Source organism: Orcinus orca, chromosome 13 (genome assembly GCF_937001465.1).
Source record: "Orcinus orca chromosome 13, mOrcOrc1.1, whole genome shotgun sequence".
NCBI classification, from domain to species: domain Eukaryota; kingdom Metazoa; phylum Chordata; class Mammalia; order Artiodactyla; family Delphinidae; genus Orcinus; species Orcinus orca.
In genome coordinates, this window is record NC_064571.1 from 33,661,896 (window position 1) to 33,686,467 (window position 24,572).

A 24,572-nucleotide genomic window follows, 5' to 3' on the forward strand; every position below is an offset into this window, starting at 1 on the left:
ATGATTTAGTTAAGCATCTCTCTTCCACTGGACTGTGGGCTCCTCAGAGGCAGACAGCCTGCCTGGCTCACCATCTATTTTTACCTCCTGGCACAGAACCTGCCACACGACAGATTCGTCCTCAAAGTGATGTTACCTGCTATCTTCCATTCCTCCTGTTGCCCATCTCTCCTCTCCTAAATGTACTCTTCTCAGCACTTCCTCAAACTTGGGCTTGTCAAAGAAATCAATGGCCTCTACGTTTCTAAAATCCAGGGTCAAATTCTTAGTCTTTATCTGAACTGCTCCATCAGCAACATGTGACCCAGCAAATCACCCCTCCTTCTTGAGACAATTTCCCACGTGACTTTTGGTTCTCCATTTATTTGTTTGGCCTCTCGTTCCCTGCCTCCTTCGATGATTCCTGCTTCCTCCCTGTCCTCTAAAGGTTGCAGTGTCTCAGGCCTTTCCTTCTGCGTCTGCGTCTACTTCATAATCTCATGGCTTTAAATATCACCCATATGTCAAAGGTACCAAACTTTCCATCTCCAGCCTAGAAATCAGTCCAAGTTATTCTTACCAAGAAATGACCACGACCTGCTCTAGAGACATCAGGACCCACAGGTCCCTTCTAACGTGAGAGAAAGGGCATCCTTGTTTGTTCAGTTTGTCTAGGTCAGGGTTGGTCACTTTTCATCTCACATCGCATATGATGAACTCCATATCCCTGGAACTCCAAAGACCCAATCGTGAGTTCTGCCTACTGCTGACTTGTGGATCCTAATTGCTACCCTTTGATCCTGGGTGGACATGAAAGAGCCTAAATATAAGGGAATAGATGAACCAAAAAAATCCAGGGAAACTAGGGAAGGGACCAGTGATGGAGGAAGACGGCAGACAGGTACTCAACGACCATTTCCCACCCCAAGGATTCCGAGAGGTGAAACCCAGCTCCCCCTTCTGTGCCAAGCCCTCCTAGCTTGCACTCAGTCCTTCAGGGAACTAGTGCCCTACTACCCTTTTTAACCTCTGCCGGCCACGCATCCACCTGGAACTGCTCATCGCTTTGGACCCGTCACCCTTAACAGACGCATTTCCACCTAAACAGGTACAAATCTTAATTAATTATAATATGTAATCTAATTATTAATACATTTAATTAATTAAGCTAATTTATGACAGACTACCCTAAAAGCTTTCACGTGTGCTCTCATTTAGTCCTCATAAGAACCCTACAGTTGTTCCATTTCATAGATGAGAAAACTGAGACTCAGATTAGGAATCTGTCCAAGGTCATATTTGCCCCGTGATTCTAAAATCAGTACTTTAATCCTTCTTGTTTAAACTCAGTGGAATAAAATTGTCTAGGTGAAATTTCAGACAGCAGCAAGGCTCAAGGGAAGAGAGAGAGGGGTGAGCTGCGCCATTTCTACTCACAAACCATCCTCCATTCTTTACTTCTTAAGCCCTCTCCCCAGATTTGCTGGAAAACCCCAGAACACTGTGTTGGTTCCGGTAAGCAAAAGTAGAAAGATTAGCTGTCACCTCCCTTTAATATAGCTCCTACTTCATCATCGCTCCAACACTCCTGGATTCAGGACAAGAGCCCCTCCCACCCCACCTCCAGTCCGGCGCAGGTCACCGAGAGCCCACCCTGCCCCTCTCCTCCCTCTCCCCACTGGCCCCGTCCCCAGAGGCTCAGTCCCAGGAGCATCCCCCTCTCAGACGGGAGAGGGAAGGGGAGCTGGGCGAAGTGTCTTTTCGTGGAAGAACTGAATCACAAAATAGGAAAGAAATACCTTTCTTTTGGAGCTTGGGGGTTTTCTTCCTGAAATTCCAGCAAAAGGGCAGTGCCAGGGCAGGAAAGCCACAGCCCAGTTCCCACCGCGGCATCCTGGGAATATGAGGCATGGCGGGGGCCGAGGAATCGTACTTTCTGCTGGGCCAGGCTCAGACCTTCCCTCCTCCCCAAGCTGCAAGAACCATCCCCTCTTGCTTCCAGATCAACACATGCTTGTCAATACTGCTCAGGTTCTGATTCCGGCACTGAAACCATGGGATGTGTCGGCACCTGCCCCGGCCCTCCCTTCCTCCTTCCCACACTGCTTCTCCTCCCCACTCACCTTTACACACATGACTCTTGGCTTTTAAAGAGTGAACATAAAGCTGTCAAGGCCCCCGCAATAAAAATAAGTACCTCCTTTTACTTAGCAGCGAATTGTCAACTGCCATTCAAGGAATACCAGGGACGTGGGTTAAAAAAAAAAGAAAAATCCCACACACAGCCCTTACCAACATCGCTCCATATATCAAAGCCTCTGGCAGGAACACAGGATTTCACTTAGCGCTGATGAAGCCAGCCTACCCTTCCCTGGAAGTGACTGAGTTGCATGTGGCTCAGTAGAGCGTTCAGAGAGAAGGATCTTGGAGGTGGGTTGCCGGGTAAAATGAGATGATTTCCCCCCTCCCATTGAGAAGATTCAGCAAAGAGTGCAGCAGGCCGACTAGACATGCCCAGGAGACTTGAAATGGACTCTCAGCGTTGTGGGCAGGATAGGCAGGGGCAGGGAAGGACTGCCAGGAAGGGTCCTGGGCAGTGGGATGCTGCCAACCAAGTTCACCCTTCCACGTGCTCCTAGGAAAGGAGGACTCATCTTTGACGCCACAGTCTCCTTCCATGTCAAATTCACTCCCGTGTCCTGGCAATGCTACCACAGAAACAAGCAAGCCTGTTTACTTCTCTCCACCTCCACCACCCCCACCCTCATCCAAGCCACTTTAGGATGAAGACCCACATCTTTAACATAGCTATCTCCACTGTTCTCACCTTCCTCTCACTCCAGAGCCCATTCTCCTTTCTGCCACAGGACCTTTGCACATGCTATTCCTCTGACTGGGACACTGCTCCTCTTCCCCCTTCTCTGCCTAGCTGGCCTCTACTGGCCTTTCAGATAGAAGCTTAATCATCACTAGTTCAGGGACGCCTTCCCTGAACTTCTTAACAAAGACATTTTTTTCCCCCTACATAGCATCATGAGTTTTTTCTTCATGGTACTTTTCGCCGTTGTAATTTTATGGTTTTCCTTGGGGTTTTTGTTTCCTTTCTGTGTCTTCTGCTAGACTGTGATCTCCTTGAAAGTAGAGACTTTGTCTTTTCTTTTTTTCTCTCTTCTTCTCTCTCTCATTGTTGTACTCCCAGTGCTGGTGCCGTGCTTGGCACGTGACACATGCTCAAGAAATATTTGTTGAGTAAATGAATTAACTAAGTATCCGTCTGGTGTTAGGATCTCAGGGGAAGGGAGGTGAGGGAATTATTGAAAATAAATAAAAATCATCCCTCGTAATGTCCCATTTAGCCACAGAGAAAAAGCAGGACACATGAGGTAACAGTGAATCACAGAGACCACACTCCCACAGGCTACGCTGGGCTGTGGGTTGTGAAATCTTGCTCTGAAGGCTGCAGAGACCTAAAGAAATGAGAGGGAGAAAGGGAACCTGAGGCATAGAACAATTCCATATTTATATGATCCATACCTAGTGCTGGCAAACACACAAAGACGCTTAAACCATGCGACCTGCCCCAGGGTCTTTCAACCTGCTTGGGTGGAGCAGAATTATGCATAATTTAGTGCCGTGCTTCTGCGCCCAGTGATGGCCCAAGGAAAACTCCAGAGGCCATCCTCCAGAGGAGGAAGGCAAAGCAGGTCCCGACTGAGTAACAATTAGCAGGGTGGCTGCCAGCCTCCTGGGGATGGGATGGAGACCAGGCTTCAATGCGGAGATCCAGGGAAGGCAGAGCCCCCTTACTAAAAGGAGGAGGTGGTTTGGAGAAAGTGGGCAGCTGGGAGCCTGGGAACAAGTCACCTGAAGTTGAGGTGTGATCACCTCCCTTCCCTTTCTCCTACGTAATTCGGGACAACCTAGAACTGCATCCAGAATTTCTAGGAAAAAATTAATCTAACCTTTCCAGCTGGGCCCTTAAGAAAAGGTAGGAAAAGAAAGAAAGAAAGAAAAAAAAAAAAGGGAGTGAGAGAGAGAGAGATAAATTGGCTGTCTAGGAAGGAAAAGGCTGGAACACCCAGATGCACCAAAGAGCTGCTCTCCAAGGTGCAATATTGTGATTTATAATAATAAATATTTTTTCGTCTTCCACCCACTGCCTGGCACAGAGTTCCTAAAACTCTTCAAATTTCCTGTGATGAGAGCGATAAAGTATCTTTCGTTACGTTAAAGAGGTAATTTTTGGATCCCAGCTAAGGATGGGGGCTGGTTGCCGGGGGAACCAACCATGTGATTATTGGTTTGGAATTTTCAGTCACACCCACCAGGGAGGGGAGAGGGGCTGGTGATTGAGTTCAATCACCAATGGCCAATGATTTAATCAATCGTGCCTATGTACTAAAGCCTCCAGAAAAGCCCAAACGGATGTGTTCAGAGAGCTTCCGGGTTGGTGAACCCAAGGAGGTGCAGGTAGAATGGCGCTGGGAGAGGGCATGGAAGCTCCGTGCCTGTCCCCCATACCTTCTCTATGCGTCTCTTCTATCTGGCTGTTCCAGAGCTTTGTTCTATTATAATAAGCCAGTAATCTAGTAAGTAAACTGGTTTCCTCTGTTCTGTGAGCTACTCTAGCAAATTATTTGAACCCAAGGAGGGGGTTGTGGAACTTCCTATCTGTAGCTGGTTGGTTAGACGCACAGGGTACAATCTGGACTTGCCATAGGCATATGAGGGCAGTTTTGTACGACTGAGCCATGAACCTGTGAAATCTGAAGCTGTCTCCAGGTAGACAGCATCAAAATTGAGTTAAATTGTAGAACACCGAGCTGGTGTCCAAGAGTTGCTTAGACGTGTGGGGAGCCCTCCCCCTCTCCCCAACACACACCCACTGGAATTGGTCCCAGAATCAAATCGGACAAGGTAAGAGACATGTCCAGAGTCAGCTCAGATGCAGGAGGAGCTGCGGGGAAGAAGTTAGGTATGCCACGGGAAACATGTGGACCCTCTCTCCCATCAGGGGAGCCAGAAAAGGAGTCGGGGCAGGAAGAAGCCTCAGCTCTGCAGAATTGGCATGAGAATGACTTGGTGGGGAAGGGGTTCAATGTGAAACGGGACGATCAGGGGAAGGCTCACTGAAGTGAAGTTTGAGCAAAGACCTGAGGAAAGCAAGGGACCAAGCCATGCAGCACCCTGGGGAAGGAGGGTTCCAGACAGAGGAAGCAGCTAGTGCAAGGGCCGTGAGGCAGGAGTGTACCTAGGGTGTTTGGGGGAGAGCAAGGAGGCTGGTGAAGCTGGAGTGAAATGGGCACTGGAGAGGGTTCTAGAAAACAAGGTCAGAGAGGTCATGGGGGTGGGGGCAGATTGTGGGGAGTCATTATAAGGCTTCTGACTTTTCCTCTGAGAGAGAAAGGAAGCTATTAGACAGTGATGAGCAGAGAAGGGTCTTGAGATGACAGGTTTAATAGGTTCACTCTTCTCTCTGTTGAAAACAGACTAGAAGAAGGTGAGCCTGGAAGCGTGGAGAGAGTTTGGAGACCACTGCTGCCATTCGAACAAGGCAGTCTGGCGCCTCAACCAGGATGGCAAGTAACAAAGGTGGTGAGAAGTGGGTAGGTTCTGGGTGGGAAAAGTCATAGAAAGTTTCATGAAGAGCTGCAAAAAGACAGCAGCAACATACCTCAGTGACTTTCCAGAGTGTGAGGGGGCACACCCTGCCGATCTAGTAGACCCAGATCAGAGGCACTTTACAAGGCGAAAGAGGGCCTCCCCACGGGCAGGAGCCCCAGCCCTGCCCCTCTACGGCTGGGTCCCTTGGACAAATCGTTTACTTCCTCAGGTCTGAAGTTTCCTGACTTACAAACAAGAAGAGCAAATGTCTGACTTGTCCCAAGACCTCAGACTGGACTCTGCTGTCTTAAAATGCCTTCTCATCCTGAGATCTCTGATTTTGGTTCAATCTGAGATGCCACATCAAATCCAAACCTTGTTCTTTGAATACATAAATAGTGCTGGACTCTTATTTCCCCTCCCTTGGACTTTCCTCTGCCTACAGGACTTACGCTTGACTTGCTTCTGACGGTGGTGGCCTCCAAGTGGGGTGAGGGAGAAATCCCCACGTGGGTTATGACCGTTGCAACGGTTCACCCTGACAAGGCTGAGCAGAGCACCACACAGGGCATAGATGCCGGTCACAGTGCCTCCACAGCATTTTTATTTATTTTTTTGCGGTACGCGGGCCTCTCACTGTTGTGGCCTCTCCCGCTGCAGAGCACAGGCTCCGGACGCGCAGGCTCAGCGGCCATGGCTCACGGGCCCAGCCGCTCCGCGGCACATGGGATCTTCCCGAACCGCGGGGCACGAACCCGTGTCCCCTGCATCGGCAGGCGGACTCTCAACCACTGCGCCACCAGGGAAGCCCTCCACAGCATTTTGGCTCAGAACAGGTACATAATTTAGACGACATGTGCTACCCTTGTCGCTGCAGACAGCCTAAAGGACTGGACCAGGGAAAACAGAAAATGTCAGCCCTCACACAATCCAGGGCAGTAAGGAAGGTCACAGGTCAGACCATCCAGGCTGAGCAGCACATAACAGAGCTTTAATAAATAAACCGTTCATCTCAACCTGATTAGCGCCATAAAAAATACTGTGTTTAGGAACTGGGAAATGGTTAATGAAACTACACTCCTCTTTTTTGTAATAGGTTGCAGCTATTTGTATGAGGCAGGCACTCAAATTAGGCTGTCCCATCCAAGTCACTTCTTTTCTCGCAGCCCCTCCTGGGCAGGTCACTGGCCACAGGACTTCCTCCCTGCCCCAGATCCTGACCACAGCTGAGCCAGGAGTTTGCAAGGGGGAGGCACTAGAGGCTGAGCTCAGCCTCTGCTGGTACTCCAGGGATAAATATAGGATAGCCGGGGCTGGCACAGCAGTATTTGGGACGGGCGTGAGTGCCAGAGGGCTGTTAACTAGACAAAAAGAGGCAGGCAGAGAAAAGTGGAATGGGAAGCTGCGTGGCCCCAGGGAAACATCAGTTCTCAGCCCCAGTCCCTTCAGTCCTCCTGGAAGTTCCTGCCCTTGGTTTCTTGGAGTAACTTGCACCTGCCCCGCAAATACCTTTTTCTTGCTTAACACCATTTGGATAAAATTTATCAATTAAGATTATACAGCCCTTTGGGAAAATTAAGCTCGAAAATAAACCGTGTTGAACTGCATAAATCCTGTGTTTGTCATCCTGAGAAACAAGTATGTATATATGAACACCAGCTGGAAGGAAAATATAAAAACACCTCTGGTAGTCTTAGGAGTGATTGTTTTCCTATATTTTTTCAAATGTCCACAAAATTGTTAAGATGTTCATAATTTTTGAAAAAAGTTATTGGGAAATCAAATAAATATTTAATATTTGAGCTATAACAGCCCCCCCAAATAATTTCCAAAATAACAGGCAGCATAAGTGATAAATAATCATAAATTATACCGTTATCCTGGAGTTGACACAAATGAGTGTGTTCCTAAAAAAGTTGAAGGAAAATGGTCACTTGAGATTACGTCACCAGTGCTTTCATATTTTTATGAAAGGAAAAAACACATACTGGATTCACCTGTTTGTTAATTTCAGATTTTTTTCACATTAGTTATTCACAGGCAGGGCCCTCCTGCAGTGTGGACACAACACTGAGTGTTCTCAGAGAGCTCAAACACTTGAGCTTGTAACCTTGAACTCGAGCTTATAAACTCAAACACTTGTAACCCAGAAAAGTGTTCAACCTTGAATTCACTGTGTACCTGTAAGACTGCAGACACAATTCCGGAACCTCTCCTCCTTGTGACCACCCCAATTCTGGACAGCAGCTTTAGTTTCCTGTGTTGATCAGCCTAACTTATGCTTTCAGCATAGATCTTGCCATCAACCTTCTTGGGTTCCCAAACCCCCATAACTGGGCAGGCTCTTGGTACCACTGAAGGTTAGTGCTGCCAGGAACCGGGGTCAGCTGGTCCAACCCGTTCGTTTTACAGATGAGAGCACTGTGTCCAGAGAGGAGAAAGGACTGTTTCAGGGCATCACACACATTTGCCGATGAGTGCAAAGGGCTTGCAGTCCTTCCAGCTAATCTGGAGTTGGCTTTGACATCACCCAGGGAGGGAAGTTAGAGCTTTGGCAATGAGCATGGCCTCAGAGTTGTCCTCTGGTGGTCTTCTTTGAACACTGTTCAAGGAAAGCGCTTGTCTGAAACTACTTCCTTCCCATCCTTGAGATGTCACAGACACCTGTCCAGGAAAGCCCGCAGGAGTCCTTACCTCCAGAGGGTGTGCCAGCAACTCTTCTAAGGAATTTAACCCACTCCTCCATTTCCGCCTGGGAGCTGGCCATGAGGACATAGGAGTCCTGTCCCGTGCGACTCTGGTCACATGAGGCTGGAGGAAGAAGTAACACTAATGAAGGTCATACATTGGTCAGGGGCCAGAGCAAGGGGCAGCGAGGGGAAGCTGAGCCTGAATTGCTTCTTTGGTCCAATTAAACAAGCAGTCAAACAGCACAAAGGCATCTACTTTTCCTCAGCAGAACTGAGTATCTACGCACCTTTATTGTTTTTGCTGGAGCTCTAATCCTATACACAAATCATTGAACTCAGTGGTTTGCAACTGAGATGATTTGGGCTGAGATCTGTCCCCATGGAGGACAGAAGCCATTTCCTATCAAAAATTAAGAGGAAGTTCAAGGGGCAGTGTCAGTACAAGAGGAGACAGGCTCAGCCCATACGATTCTGAAACCTAAGTCCATCACGCCAATCATGGATACCTTCCTAGGCTACCCTGAGCGCAGCTGTGGGGTTGGAGGAGGGAACAGCAACTCAGGAGGGAGGGGCAATGAGCACCGTGTGCCTTTCTTATGAATCTGTGCCTCCTGTTCAGGATTACTGCCCTCCTGCCTGCATGAAGACATTGCAAGTGGTAGGCTCTCGATACATAGCTGATGGACAAATGAAGTTTGTTAGGACATTCTTTATCGTTTTCACTTTAAACCCAAGATTACAGACAGACATCTGTAGTATGTCTTGGGTTGGTGTCATCAAATGGACAAAAGGGTGGAAGAAATGACAAGGAGGCAGAGTGGGGAGAGGAGACCAAGAGAAAGAATAAGAGAAAGTGACAAAGAGAGAAAAATAGGGAGAGAGGAGAGGAGAGGGAGAAGGGGCACATCAAACATAGGTCTTACAAAGTACAAGAAAATAACAGCAATCCCTTTCAATTACAGGATACTATTAAATCTCACATCGCTTTAGGGTACATCAACCCATTCTTCGCAAAATATCAGGGCATTTCCTTCAAAAAGAGCCTGTTTTTCTACCATATGACCCAGCAATTCCACTCCTGGGTATTTATCTGAAAAAAACAAAAACACTAATCTGAAAAGATACATGCACCCCGATGTTCATAGCATTATTTGCAATTCCCAAGATATGGAAGCAGCCTAAGTGTCCATTAACTGATGAATGGATAAAGAAGATGAGGTATATATATACAATGGAATATTACTTAGCCACAAAAAAAGAACAAAATTTTGCCATTTGCAGCAACATGGACGAACTTGGAGGGCATCATGCTAAGTGAAATGAGTCAGAGAAAGACAAATACTGTATGATATCGCTTATACATCATACCTAAAAAATACAACAAACTAGTGGATATAACAAAAAAAGAAGCAAACTCACAGATATAGAGAACAAACTAGTGGTTACTAGTGGAGAGAGGGATGGGGAGGGGCAATACGGGGTAGGGGATTAGGAGGGACAAACTATTGGGTATAAAATAAGCTACAGGGATATATTGTACAACATGGGAATATACCCAATATTTTATAATAACTGTAAATGGGTTGTAACCTTCAAAAACTGTGAATCAGTATATTGTACACCTGTAATTTATATAATATTGTACATCAACTATATTTCAGCTTTTAAAAAGCTTAAAAAAAAGACCCTGTTCTAGCTGCCCAGTTGGGCCCAAACCTGTATTTTCTTACAGAGCAACAAAATACTTTCAAAGTGCCTTTGTTTTCAGTCTCTTCAACCTATCTTAATATTACCCAGCCTCACTTTCTTTTACACTTTGAGACAACCTGATTCTGAATCCATCTTATCACTGGGTCATCAGCTCTTCTGCCCAGAAGGGTCAGCCCATGGAAGTGCTGGTCATTGAGGAACATCCTGAAACTGGGTGCTTCCAGAAGTAAGATGGGCAGTAAAAAGCCCTCAGGGCAGAACTAAAGAATCCCATAGGAAACACAACATCCTTTAGTAATAGAGTAGAGCTCTAGTATCATTTCTGCTCTACAAATAATGGAACTGAAGCCCAGAGGTGCAAAGGGCCTTGCCCATTGGTACCCAGTAAGTTACCACCAAACTCAAGGCAAGGCCATGGGTCTTTCTCCCAATAGTTTCCACCAGCCCATAGCGCTTCAAATTTGACCTTGGCCAAAATTTATCTGGTATCCTTCTCCACCATGCCTACACTCCAGTCTATTACGTTATCAAGAACATGCCTTCTCAGTTTTCTCTCATTCCTGAGAGATTCCTTTAGTTCCATCATGGCAACACCACTGAGAAATATCCAGCTCTCAGGATGTTCCTCAATGACCAGGGCTTCCATGGACTGATCTTTCTGATTAGAAGAGCTGACGACAAGATGGATTGAGAAGTCAGTCATCCCAAAGGGTAAGGAAGGTGAGGCTGGGTAATATTAAGATAGATTCAAGAGACAAGAACCAAAGGGAATTTGAAAATTCTTTGTTACCCTTCAAAAAAATGAATGTTTGGGCACATTGGGGTGCGAGGAAGAGCTGTCTTTGAGGGAAACTGCCTGACATTAACACAAAGCCCATGAACAGCATCTCTGCCCTCAGGCACATACTTTCTCTGACTTAAACAGTCTGTCCAGCCTGTGTCACCTACTGGGCTGCTACCCCTGTCAGAAAGGAACCTCCCTTCTTTTCTTCCCCTGCCTAAGGAACTCCTATCCATCCTTTAAAACCTAGTGCAAATGTTATCTTCTCTAAGGACCCTTCCTTCAAACCTCCCCCTCCCACTCCAGATGGAGTGGGGACTCCCTTTTCTAAATCTCTTAACATCCTATCATCACCTCTATCACAGCAGTAGCTAAATTATCCTGAACATTAGTTTCCTTATCATTAAAATTGAATTAATTACTTAATACGTCCAAAGCTAAAGTCCTGATCTTCCACCCAAAACTGGTCACACGCACAAATCTCAGGAAAGCCGTCCTTCCTGTTGTTTACGTGAAAACCTTAGAGTCAATCTTGACTTCTCTTTCCTACACCCAATCCATCAGCAAATGAAGTCCTCTGTAGCTTCAAATTGTGTCCAGAAATTGATCATTTCTCACCCCCTTCATTGTTACTATCACTGACTTGGATAATTACAATAATTATTAGTCTTTTAGTCTCAACTCAAAAGAGTTTTAAAACAAAAGTCAGATCACGTTACTTCTCTGCTCAAAACCTCCCAATGGATTTTCATCCTTGTAGCACAAAAACTAAACTTTTTACACTTGCCTACCAGTGCCTGTAAAACCTGTGCCCACCGCTGACCAAATCACCTACTCTTCTCCCCTCTCAGCACTCCACTGTAACCACCTTGGCCTCCTTGATGTTTCCTGGACACAAGAAATAGGCTCAGAGACTTTGCACTGGCTGCTCCCCTTTCTGGAATGTTCTTCCTCCAGATGTGCACTTGGCTCACGTCTTCACTTCCTTCCATCTTGGCTCAAAGGTTACCTTCTCAATGATGTCTATTCTTCCCGCTCTATTTCAAATGACAAGTCAACAGTTGCCATCCCCACCTCATCCAGTACTTTCTCTTTCTTTGCTTTCTTCCCATAATACTTATCCCATAATAAAACTGTACAATGTTCTCATTTATTTGGTTTGTTTTCAGTCTCCCCCCATTGACTGTAAGCTGCATACAGGCTGTTCTGTTCATTACTGGATCCCCAGTTCCTACAATAGTGTCCGGCTCGTAGCAGGTGCTCAATAATTTTGGTGTAACATTTCAGAAGGCAGTATGAGAATTAAATGCTACTTATTCTAGAGAAGGAATAAACCCCCCATCCCTGATGACTCCCTTTGGGTGGGAGAACAGATAGTTATTCTGCTTGAGGTAGTTAGGGAGGAAGAAGCTTGTCTCAAATTTTTGCCTGCTCCAAGTAAAGAAAAACAGCATAACCACAACCAAATTCTTCTCTATGGCCTTTGTGCAGCTAAAACTGGTGATCACAGAGAGGGGGCCCCGATTAGGGAGGCCATTTCTGATGCCAGCGCTGGCCCCTGAGAATTGTCTTGCACAAGAGGACGACAAAGAGAGGAACTGAAAATTCTCTACATCATAACATAAAGGGTTGTCTCATTTTAGGTTAGGTGGAGCCTTGAGAATGATGGTGTCTTTAGGAAAATGGTTCCCTGCCATACTATTGCTTTAGAATTGTTGTTTGTCCATATGAGTTGAGTGTGTGTATGTGCACGTACACACATGTGTGAATCTGTCCAAGAATTCCCCCAGCAGCCCAGGAGACAGCTCTAAGTGTGAGTGACAATGAGAGGACAAATCTTCATCCTACAGTAACAGCAATCTTCAATTTACTGCAAAGTCCACAGTAAATTTGCAGTTGGAGCTCTCAATAGGGTCACCCCAGATTGAAAAATCAGGTTTTGGGACATGTGTCATCATGAATGGTCACATCCCTTGAATTGTGCTGGGAAAGGGATCCTAGGGATAGAAGAAACCTTGTGGGAAAAGGGTGGGGTTATCCCAGAAAGGAGAGATGGAAAAGTAGGCTCTTCCTCTGAGGAGGAAGAAAAATGAATAGACTCTCAGATAAAAAGCAAGGGAGTGCCCATGAGGGGGCCACTTGGGAAGAGCTGAACTTTCAAAAAAAAAACAACCTGTTTTTCTATGTTTTCTATAAATAGTCAGAGCCAGTTTGGGGATTGGTTTCTACATTACAATTTCCTCTAGTTATTGCCAAAACTTCAGACACTTGGCACTGCACCAAGTGCGGCATATATACTTCTTTACTTAATCCTCACTACCATCATCATTGTTCCCATTTCCCAGGTAAAGAAACAGAGGCAAAGAGAAATTAAATTATTAAATTAAATTATTAAATTAAATAATTGATCACAATTGCACACATAGTAAGTGGCAGGGCCAGGATGTGGCCCTGGGAAGGCTGGCTCCAGATGGGGCATGTCTACCCTCTCTGCTACACTGACTTTGCCATCAAGTTTCTTATGCACACAGCTGCCTTGTGTGAGAGGTAAGAAGAAATTTAAGACAAGGGGCACTCAGGGGACATTGGTCTCCCCTGCTGTGTCAGCATGGCAGCAGCAACCTGGCTGCATAGCTGAACCAGCAGCTCTGTAGTTCCTGTTGGTTGCAGGGGGCTGGTGAAGGAGCAAGAGACAGGGAGGAGAGCCTCAGTGTGACAGACTTCCACAGACACAAGCAAACTTCCCTTGAGACAAACTGAGACAAACTTCCCCTTTCCCCAAATGCATTCGAGGAAGGTAACTCTTGATTAGAAAGAGACACCCTCCAGTGTGTGGCTAGCTTGTGCAATAGGTAAATGACAGCGCCTGACATGCAGTAAGTGCTCAGGAAGTCGGAGCTGTCATTTCTTAATAGGTCACAATGAACCATATGAGACTGTTGACTGTCGACCGTTTTTGACCTACCAACATGGCGATTTCACATGGTTCAATTTATAATTTAACTGTTCATTTTATTGTCCCACTCGCCTTCAAAGCTGAGCTCCTTTTAGCGAGCGGGGATGATGCACTTTCCGATCAGTATCCCAGTGCCTAGTGGATACCTGGCTCCGAGCAGGTGCTCGTGAAATGCTTACAGAGCTCAACCGGATGCACACCCACTTAGTTCACGTGTCGTTAATGAACTAGTATGGGACCATTAACTATATACAGAACTATTATGCATTCTTACTAGGTTGCTTGGCTAGCCGGTTGACGGACTCACTGAATGTAACCTTGACTTCTGGGGTCAGAAGTAACATGGGAACGTGATGCACGTCTATCCCATTTTCGTCACCTACCTGGAATGACTTCAAAGACAAACTTCCCCGCTTCTTCTGGGTTTGTGGCGATCTCCTTGATTGTGCTCCCTGGTAGATACATGCAACCCTGAAAGATTGAAAACGAGACCTTTAAGGTAAGCAAAAACATTACCAGCTATGCACTAAAATAAGGTTGGAGGACAGATAGGATAATGATGGGATAGCAGAGAGGAGCATGGAAAGCTGGCATCCCAGCTTCGAAGGGGGCACTTCTGCTACTCAGACCTTGGTGAAATGAAGTGGCGGCTATGTGACAGCAAGCAAGGTGTCTAAAGAGACAGGAGGACAAGGTTCTGACTGGAGAATGAACTGAGAGGATGCCATCACCAACACTTGCCTCTTCCTACTTTCCAAGAGCTAAAATTCCTTGCCAAACAAGACACCTGATCTTTGTGGAGGCCATGCTGAGACTGGCGGGACCATACCACCTGCCGGGCTACCAAAGGGGGCACTGGGGACTGAACCACAGGTTCACTGAGGCGATGCAGTACTTAGTAGCAGCAAGAGCTTCTGAGCAGCACACTCCAGGTGTCTGTCCCTCTGCTAAGCACCTTGAATGTGTATTATTCGCTTAGTCCTTTAAGCAATTCTCCAGGCAAGGTATTGCTACACAAATTTACAAGTGAGGAAACTGGGGGTCAGAATGGTTCTGTGATTTGTCCAATGTCACAGAGCTAGTAAGTGGCAGAATGGTAATTCATCTCAGAAGTGTGTTCAAACCCTGTGCTCTTCACCATCACAGTGGAAGTGCTGGGACCCAGCAGCTTGATGTCCCTTGAACAGGCAAGGGGAGGAGGATCATGGATCCGTTGTGGGGGAGGGGTGGAGTGAGGGTGGAATTTGTGACCTTACACGTGAATGTGTCAGAAAACCAAGTCACTTCCACCACGTGTACGCTCATTGCTCTACCATTGACAGTGCATCGTCACATGCAACATCGCCTTAGACCTCAGAACAGCCCCCAAATCAGAAACGTGGCAGGATGGCCACTCCCACATTACAGATGAGGAAACTAACACTTTCAAAGTTTAAGTAACAGCAGGAGGGGGCACAGTTAATTGTCCTAGAGTTCCTTACTCATAATTTACATTTCACTAGCTGTCGTAGGTAGGGTGTCTGATTCTGAGCTGAGTAAACAGTGATGTCTTGTTTCTAGAACAAACCATGGATGAAAAGGATTGGTAGCAGAAAAGCTATAAAGGAAGAGTCTTAAGGAACTCCCAGATCAGCTCAGAATCCTGAAAGAATAAATGTTTCTTGGGGGTCTATAAATGCAAATGTCTAAGACTGAGTGAGAAAAAGAGTAGAAGCGAAAGCAGAAGAGGAGGGTGGGGTAGAGAAAGGGGAAGAGAAGGAGGGGAAGGAGGGGAGCCGGGGGAAGGAGGACAAGAGAAAAGAAAAAAAATTCTGCCTACACTTCTCTAATTTTATTACTTAAAAAAAGCCACCACCTACATGCTCCCTGCCATCTTTAAATAATATCAGTGGTCTCAGAAAAAAAATGACCCTTAAATTGTGCTGCTGGATGGTATATTCAGGAAATTTAACACAGAGCCTGGCACCTAGTAAGTGTTCAATAAATGGTATTTACATACTTTGTATTTTATTTTTACTGTTTTTGGATGAAACTATCAAATAATAGTTTACAGACAAACTTAGGAGAGGCAGGTACCCCTGAAATGACACTTTCTTTATCTTCCTACCAAGCAGTGCTTCCTCCTGTCTGAAAAAACAACATAGTGTTTTATTCTGGTGACATAACTCACAGCCATTATTAAAAGTTAAATTATATAAACTTACAATGAAATATTTTATATTAAAAATAAAGGTAGTACTACTCAGAATTCATCACTTTCTAATTCTCTTTTTCTTTTTCTTTTTTTTTTTTAACATCTTTATTGGGGTATAATTGCTTTACAATGGTGTGTTAGTTTCTGCTTTATAACAAAGTGTTTTTTTCTTTTTTTTTTTCTTGCAATTCCCCTGAGACACAATTGACATACCGGACTGTCCAAGTTCAAGGTGCAGAACACAACGATTTGACCCACAAGCATCATGAAATGATCACCACAATAAGTTTGATGAACATCCATCATCTCATATAAATACAAAAGAAAAGACAAAAATTTCTATTTACCTAATTATTTGCTCTATTTTACTATTATTTCTGTTCGTACGGTCATTTACATCAAATCTATCTGTGTGGTAGAAATACTATCTAACACTGCTACTGTACATCCCTTCTCAACTCTGTGTTCAGGGATGCTGGTAGCTTGAATCAGCCACAGTGGGAGTATTTACACAACAGAAATTGGCAAATGCTGTGTCCAGAGCAACACCCCTACCACAGGGCTGTTGGTTAAACATTTCCCAGCTCACCCCTGATAGACAACTCTCTGCTCTAACTTCAGAGAAAGCAGATGAGGCAATGGAACATCTAAGCCAGGATTGTCTAAAACCATCATTGTAGCAGAGACTTGAGGGCAATTCACTGAGATTCTGTTTTAAACAACTTCCTTGACAAAGAAACTTTTGGAATGAGTTATAGGAAGCTAGGTCATGGACTTACAGGGCATTATACTGTTAGAGCTAGACAGACCTTTCTGAGAACTCAGAGGAAAAACTGCACAGACTGCCTTCTCCTGAATCCCAGGGTCCCCTCGAAGAGCACATACAAGGGTGCATCATAGAGGGCCCCATAATTTACTTAATCATTCTCCTTTGTTGGACATTTGGTCTACTGTTTCTAATTACAAATAGCACTGCATATATCTTATTATTTCTTTGGATAGCTTCTTAAAACCAGAATGACTGGGTCATTCTGGATATGATATATTTTGGCTTTTAGAAATCTGGCCAAATTGCTTTCTAGAAAGACTGCACCAAGCGTACACATCATCAGTATACATGAGGGCATTTTTCATCTGATTGCTTTAAGATTACTGGAGTGATTTTTGTTTTTTGAGTTTTTTAGGAATCGGAGTGTATGTGTGTTCTTTTTAAATTTACAACTAATTTATTTTTTAGTCATAGAGAAAGAAGAAAAGTAAAAGTTATGTGTAACTCCGGTACTCAGAGATAACTCAGTTAACATCTCTGTGTATTTCTTTCCAAGCCTTTTCCCATAAATTACAGTTTCATTGTTTTTTTCCCCTCAAGAATAGGATTAGCAGGCTTCCCTGGTGGCGCAGTGGTTGGGAGTCCTCCTGCCGATGCAAGGGACACGGGTTCGTGCCCCGGTCCGGCAGGATCCCACATGCCGCAGAGCGGCTGGGCCCGTGAGCCATGGCCGCTGAGCCTACGCGTCCGGAGCCTGTGCTCCGCAGCAGGAGAGGCCACAACAGTGAGAGGCCCTCGTACCGCAAAAAAAAAAAAAAAAGAATAGGATTAGCATATAAATCATCCTCTGCTGTTAACTGCTTTTTTCAAAGCAATGATATTATCGACATCTTTCAATTTCAAAAAGTATTAATTTAGGGCATCAACAGCTGAATTATATTCTATCGGATAGATATATAAAAGTTGCCTCACATAACTTAGCCCCTACCACTGGGCATTGTTTCCACATCACTATTATAAACCCCTACATTAGAAATGCAGGGTCAAAGAATTTGCATTTCTAAGAGGCATATTACCCTCCAGAAAGGTTGTACAGATTTTCATTTCCACCAGTTGTGCATGAGAATTCCTGTTCCCTGGTCTTTACTAACATTGGAATTTCTAGAAAATCTTTGCCATTTTGATAAGGGGACAATGGTATCTCATTAACTTCCATTGCATGACTTTAATTATGACTGAGTGGAGTTTTTACATATGCTTTTTGGCTATTACATTTCTTTGGGAAATTGCCCATTTACGTCATTTACTCATTTTCCTATTACTGTTTCTTATAAGATTTGAGACTATTTTAAATAGGAAGAATAGTTGTTTACAATTTTTTCTGTTTACTTTTGTATTTTCACCTTATTATTTTGGTTTTTAAGGTACAGACGTTTCTATTTATGCAATTAAATCAGTCTTTTCCTTGTGCTGTCTTTGTTGCTATGCTTAAGAAACACCTGCTTCCCAAAGATCACACAGATAATTACACTTTCTTCTAGGATTTTTATGAACTCGTTTTCACACGTTAAGTCTTTAACCCATCCAGAATCATGAATGGTGTGAAACGTAGTGTGGAAATAGACCTTTATTTTTTCCCAAGAATTTAGTTCGTATCTTTCATTTCACGTCTAGATATTTGCAATGTCTATGAATCCCAAAACAATGTTAAATGATAGCATAATGAAAGTATTTTATTTTGAATAGACTTTTCTTTATCTTAATAAAATAATGATGGATATATGAAAAGTCGACAAGGATATCCACTTAATTCTTGTTTGTTATAATAACATAGAAAAATCAGCCCAAATATTCAACTACTTTCTAGGAGGAAATTGGTTAAATAACTTATAGAATGTCCATAAAATAAATTATTTTGCCACAACTAAGAATTACATTGTAGAATAATAGTTAATAACACTGGACAATATTCAAGACATAGTGTTAATTTTTAATTAAAGAATACTATTATACTAATTTTGCATTTAGATGAGTTTCTAAATGTACATGCATAGAAAAAACTGGAAGAATTGAGGATTTAGGTGGTTATTTCTCACTGAAGAGATAATTATTATTTTCTACTTCGTGATTTTCTGCTTCCTCCAAATTTCCAACTATATACCCATATAGCTTTTGTAATCAAGATATTCACATCCATATAAAATAAAATATTCTGAGAAATTATCATTTTATTCCTTTTTAAAAAAATACTTTTTATATCTGAAATGAGTTTTGGATTTTATCAAATGCTCTTTTCAGCCATCTATTTAGGGGTTGTGTGGTTTTTCTCATTTGACTTCTTGATCTTGACTTATTGGTCTGATACATTAATAGGTTTTCTAAAAAATAAACCATACTTGTCATTCTAGAAGAACCTCTACCTAATTATCAGACTAATTTAATCCTGAGAGAACTCAGAGTTTCCTCCTCCAAAAGTAAGGGAGACAAGCCAGGACCTCCAATAATTTATTTTACTCTTTGACATCCGTTTATGTTTTTACAAAACAATTTTTTACATGTGCTTCATATCATTTAATCCTGTGACAGATGCAGGCCAGGTATGATTGCCTCATCTTACAAAAGACAAAACGAGGGGTCCAGAAAAATTAAATAATTACTCGGCCAGATGGTAGTAGAGCCAGGAAGAGAACACAAGCTCCCTGCTACACCTCACAGAAGTAAGCCTCACTGAACTTCCCTTTCTGCTGCTTTGGGAAGGCTAACACATTACTGCCATCTCCCTCACGCTCCGCAGACGGGAAGACTTCCTGCCTCGGCTATTAATGTACCAGGAACCCCATCTTAGCTTGTAATTGCTTGCCTCTGATAGGGTCTGTTCACAAAGTGAAGAAAGTCTGGTTACCACGCACAGGACACTGGGCAAGAACCCAGGCAGTGGTGGGGTCTCTGGCCCCTCTCCAGCCTCTGCAGGGACAGACACTCACAGCCCTCTGAGTGGAGGGCCTGATTAACCGGGCACTGCCGGTGCCTCACAGAGCCCCAAGCCTGCCCTTAGAGAGAACTGTCCTCTTCCAAATGACCTTCTCACTTCTTTGCTTACCCGGCCATCCACCTTCAGTAACCTCACCCTTCTTGGGGCTTTTTTTCTGGCTCCAGAAAGTTTTAGAGTCTGTCCTCCCTAATAAGTTCCTTGCCCACTCTTCCACCTCCACAGGCATGACTCTAGAAAAGGTGTCCAGTCCTCCTGGCTGCCTTGAGACATACAATTTACACCTGGGGTCTCTCAGCTGTTAACAGCATCCCCTTTTGCTCTCATTCACCACGATGGCCATGAGGAATCAATGAGGCAGGAAGAAAAGACCCGGGCCCAAGATTTACGATCAAAGCCCTCTCTAGCCCCATCCACTCCATCTGGAAGCCCTGTTTGCTGTATTTTCAAGTATATCAGGGATCTGATCATTTTCTTCCAGCCCACTGAGATTCTAAACACAGTAACCTCTCACCTAAATTACCCTTATACCTCCTCCCTTCAGCCTTGGATCTATTTTTGAGCATGGTAACCAGAACCATCTTTTTACAACATAACCCAGGAATGACCCCTTTCTGCCAGGAACCTTGCAAGGCCTGCCATCACCCTCAGTGTAAAGACTCAAGTCCTTACAGTGGACTACAATGTCCTTTACAATTTGCGTCCCAACCCCCAACGCTCCACTCTCTGACCTCATCTCCTCTGATCCTTTCATTCCCTAACTCTGCTGCTCCCACGCTGACCTCCTTGCTATTTCCCACACACATCAGACATGCTCTACCTCAGGGCCTTTGCACTGGCTGTCCCCTCTGCCTGGAGTGCTCTTTACCCAGAGATCTGCCTGGCGGATTGCTTCTCCTCCTTAATCTTTGCTCAAATGTCCCCTTTTTCATGAAGTCATTCTGGCTACCCTTGTTGAAATTGTACCACCTCCCCCAAATGCTTGATCCTCCTAGCCCATTCTATTTTTTCCTCATAGAACTAGTCATTTTCTAACAAACCACATAATTTTCTTATTATGTTTATCTTTCTGCTTCCCCCCTCCCCATCTTCTAAGTTCCACATGTCAGGGGTGCTTATCTGTTTTAGTCACTGAGTTATTTCAACTCCCTGGAACAGTGTCTGGCGCACAGTAGATGCTCAATAAATACTGATTGAACAGACAAATAAATGAAAGCCCCAAATCAATTTTCCTGAACCCAAATCCACTCTCCCTGAGCCCTTGTGCTCCACATTCCCATCAAGACCACGCTGCCAACCCTGACTTAGCGCTGCGTTTAGGAAGAGCCCCAGCGCTCATCTTGGGGCTCCATGAAGGCAGATCACCCTGTCATCTCTGCAACTCAGTTTATGTATCTCACAAAGGGTGAGAAGGAGAGAGAGAAGTCCTTTCGAATGGACAGGGGGTCTCATCCTAGTAAGAAGCCCCCCTGCGAGTCTGTAGTGATCTCCGGGGCTCCACCCACCTCCCGCACCAGGAGGGGACAGCCCTGGGAAGGGGGCAAACAGCCAGGCTGGTACCTGCGGCTTCACGTCCTCCTCGTCCTTGTAGTAATAGAGCTGCTGTGCCCTCAGCACGAAGTACCTCTGCTGCCAGTTTTTCACGAGGGACCTCTGCTTCTTCAGCCAACCCATCTTGATGGGCCTTTCCAGTGGGTTGGGGATGGATGCGGGGTGAAAGGCCGCCATCTGCTCTCCGGTCATCACACTCCTTGACCGAGCTGTGGAGAGGGACAGACAGGCGGGCTGACAGGGGCTGTGAGCAGTGTGCAGGGAGGGGCCGGGAAGCGCTAGGCCCCAGCTAGGCTGGGCTCAGGGGTCCAGATCTGCAGCAGAGAGGTTGCCCTGGAACCCAGCGGGCCAGCCGAGGGGCTGGCTCCCATCAGCGCCGGCCCTGGGGCCCTACACCCTCAAGGTCCGGCAGCTGGAGTCAGCGCCCTCGTTCTGCAAAGCCAGAGATTGGCTGGAGCCTTCAGAAGAGGAAGTGGCCGCAGCATCTGACAAAAGGTGCTTCCTTTTTCCTGCGTGGGAGTCAGTATCTGACAAGAGAGGGGAGAAAATAATGCCTCTTGCTCTCAGGGTTCAGGGTGAGTCCCACACAGCTGCAGAGGCAGTCAGAAGCTGCCCGGCTTCTTCCTCACAAGGAGTCACTGTGTTCCCCAACCTCACTGTCCAGTACTGCCCTGCCCCAGCGGCCCCCCAAAGCCCCCCGACCCCTGACAACACAGCCAGCGTGCAGGATGCCAGCACCTCCTGAATCTTCCTGCCCAGTGTCGTCAAGTACTCTCTGTTCCCCGCCCACGGAGTGTGTTCACAGCCCTTTCTGCTGGACCAAGGGCCTCCCTGTAGCTGCCTTCCTACTACGTTTTCAGTTGGGCTGTCCCTCCCATGGGGCTGACAGCACACAAGCATTTGAAAATGACATGAATCTGCCACCAGGACACAGATGCAGAATTTGAATCCAGACCCCCCCAACCCACTGCATCCTGTAGTTTGCTTTTGTTTTCACATAAGAGCTCTGCCTCTCATCAGATTAGATCCAGGTGTCTGCAGCTTGTCTCCATGGTAACTCCCACCCAGGATAACTCTCTCCTTTCCTCCTCTCCACAGCGATCCATCAGCCGGCCTGTGGTCCCCTGGGAGTCAACATGTCCTTCCTCTGATTCTCCCCTTCCTTCTTTCGCAGCTGGTTCAACCGTTCCCTTAAAACCGCATTGGAGCTCCATGTCTCCTCGACCTTATGCGGTGTGCTCCACACTTGCCAGTCCCCAGTGTTTGCATTCTCCTCCTTGCAAGGAAGTCTCCGTCTTATAATCCCTTTATCCAGCTTTTGTCAGTCCCCAGAGCATTCACGAAGAAGCTGAACTAAGCCAGTTCCACTCTCATCCAATCTCCTCTCACCTGGTAAAGACCAGTTTTTCCTTTCTTTGCTTTTTGACCCTGGGTACATTATGCAACTTCTCTGAGCCTCAGTTTCCTTGCCTGTGAAATTAGGATCATCATAGCCCCTATTCTATGGAACTGTTGTGGAGATTAAACAGGTTAATATATATAAACCACTTTGCACAGTCCCTGGTCCAAGGTGAGCAAATGTCATTCATTATTTTTATCAACAGATGACTTTACTTCCTACTGCGAAGATGGAGATCATCTTCGAGAACCTCCTAAACTTCCCTCTTCGTTTCAAAATATTGCTGCATTGTCAAACTTTCCCTCTTCCTCTATTCCCATTTTCAATGCATTGAATCAACAGTTTCTCTCATCGCTTTTGATTCCTTTCTTTCTATCTCCCTCTAGGCCTATAGTTTTTGTCTTTTATTTATATTCATGACTTGCTTTCAAATACCAGAATTTTATACAGCATTACAGAGTCTTTCTTCCACTGAATCTAACTGGATCCAGAATTATCACCCTATTTACATAGCTCATCCTGGATTGCTGTCTGAAGCGCACTCTGCCCTAACTGGGCTCCCTCAACCCCACAAGTGGTCTGCGCTCCTGTCACATACCCTCATTCCCAAGGTGCCAACTTGCAGTCACCGCTCACCTCCCACCAGGGACTGGAGAGATCATACTATGTTGTACACCAGGGCACAAGACACACCTGATTCAACCTCCTATTAGACAGATATCATAAGAGTGCAGATACTCCCATACCCTGTTGCAGTAAAAAGTAACTTGACATTTTGATGAAAATTTAGCAGTGTGTCAGCAAAGGGTTTGCTTTATATCCATGTGTCCCGGCACGCCAGTTAAGAATTTTATCTTTGATCTTAATCTTCAGTTCACTGCAATCTTCAAGGCCTTCCACCTGTAACTCAAAGAACAGCCACTCTGGGGCTGATCACTTGCTCTAAGGCTGTTTAAATGATCTGAAGGAAACAGAGGAGGGTTTGGGCAGGAATACAGTGGGGAGGAGGGAACTGGAAGAACTGTGCCAGCTCTGTGTCTCTCTAGGTCAGAAACTGTAACATGGAAAGACTCACATTCGTGCTAGAAACAGGGCAGAGATGGAAAGAATGGTTGGCACACAGAATTTCTGAAGAGTGAGGAATTCTGGCAGACGCACGGGGATTTTCCCTCCCCTCGGTAGCCTCTGCCCAGCCCAGAGTGACTTCTGTGCTCATCCAGCTGAAGCAGTATCAGACTTGGGAGGGAGGGCTTCTAGGCTTCTAGGGTGACACCACCAAAGGCAGCCAGCGCAGGAGAGGAGGAAAGCAGGTGGGTGCCACGTGGTGGCTGTGAAGACTCAGGTCCCCGCAGACTCAGGCTACCCCCAGAGACCCACAGGAACTGTTCGGACTGCTCTAGAAAATGGGAGAAACTGAAGAACTCCAACAAGAATTGGAGAAGTAGGATAGGGGGAGCAGGGGCCAAAAAGACACCATAGACTGAAGAGAATGAACCCAGCACAGAAGAATTCAGCTGCTGGGATAGCTCTGGGAAACTTTTTTATGCTCTGTAGTGGCCAAAACAATAATAGCAAAAACAAATATGCGACACTCAAAACCTCCCCCTAGAAGCATCTGTGCATTGCAGAATGGCCTGGCGAAGGAAGAGTAGATATGAGAATGTTACGTTCTCATACTTGGCCAAGAGGGGTCTTGATGTCCTTGTGACAAGCAGGTGAACACTTTGTCCGTATGCATGGGATCAAGGTCTTGGCTAACCATCTGTTATATTTCAGAAATGATCCCATTCACCCATACATCCACCATATGTGATATGACTGTGGGCACTGGGCCATGAGTACAGATGACTCAGAGCAAACTGTCACTGCTCGAATCAGGCCTGAACACTGGGGAGATGACAGCAGGGGTTCTGATGAGACAGTAACGAAGCAGGGGCTCCTTCCGTCCCA

The 24,572-nt window shown here is 45.4% G+C and overlaps 1 protein-coding gene across 4 annotated transcripts in view; it reads right to left on the bottom strand.

Moving 5' to 3' along the window:
* The window catches only part of ARHGAP25 (Rho GTPase activating protein 25), an 87,821-nt gene that overhangs the window by 25,140 nt on the left and 38,109 nt on the right, over positions 1–24,572 (bottom strand). For 2 of the 4 annotated variants that reach the window (XM_012535660.3, XM_049696409.1), the window contains exons 2-4: positions 21,233–21,432; positions 14,104–14,191; positions 8,278–8,394 (exon numbers count right to left, since the gene is read on the bottom strand). In XM_012535660.3, the coding sequence (XP_012391114.1) occupies positions 8,278–8,394; positions 14,104–14,191; positions 21,233–21,432 (405 nt within the window). Of the gene's footprint in view, positions 1–1,778; positions 1,998–8,277; positions 8,395–11,632; positions 12,000–14,103; positions 14,192–21,232; positions 21,433–24,572 lie in introns of those variants that run through there. The other 2 variants (XM_033400405.2, XM_033400406.2) reach the window with 2 other exon arrangements.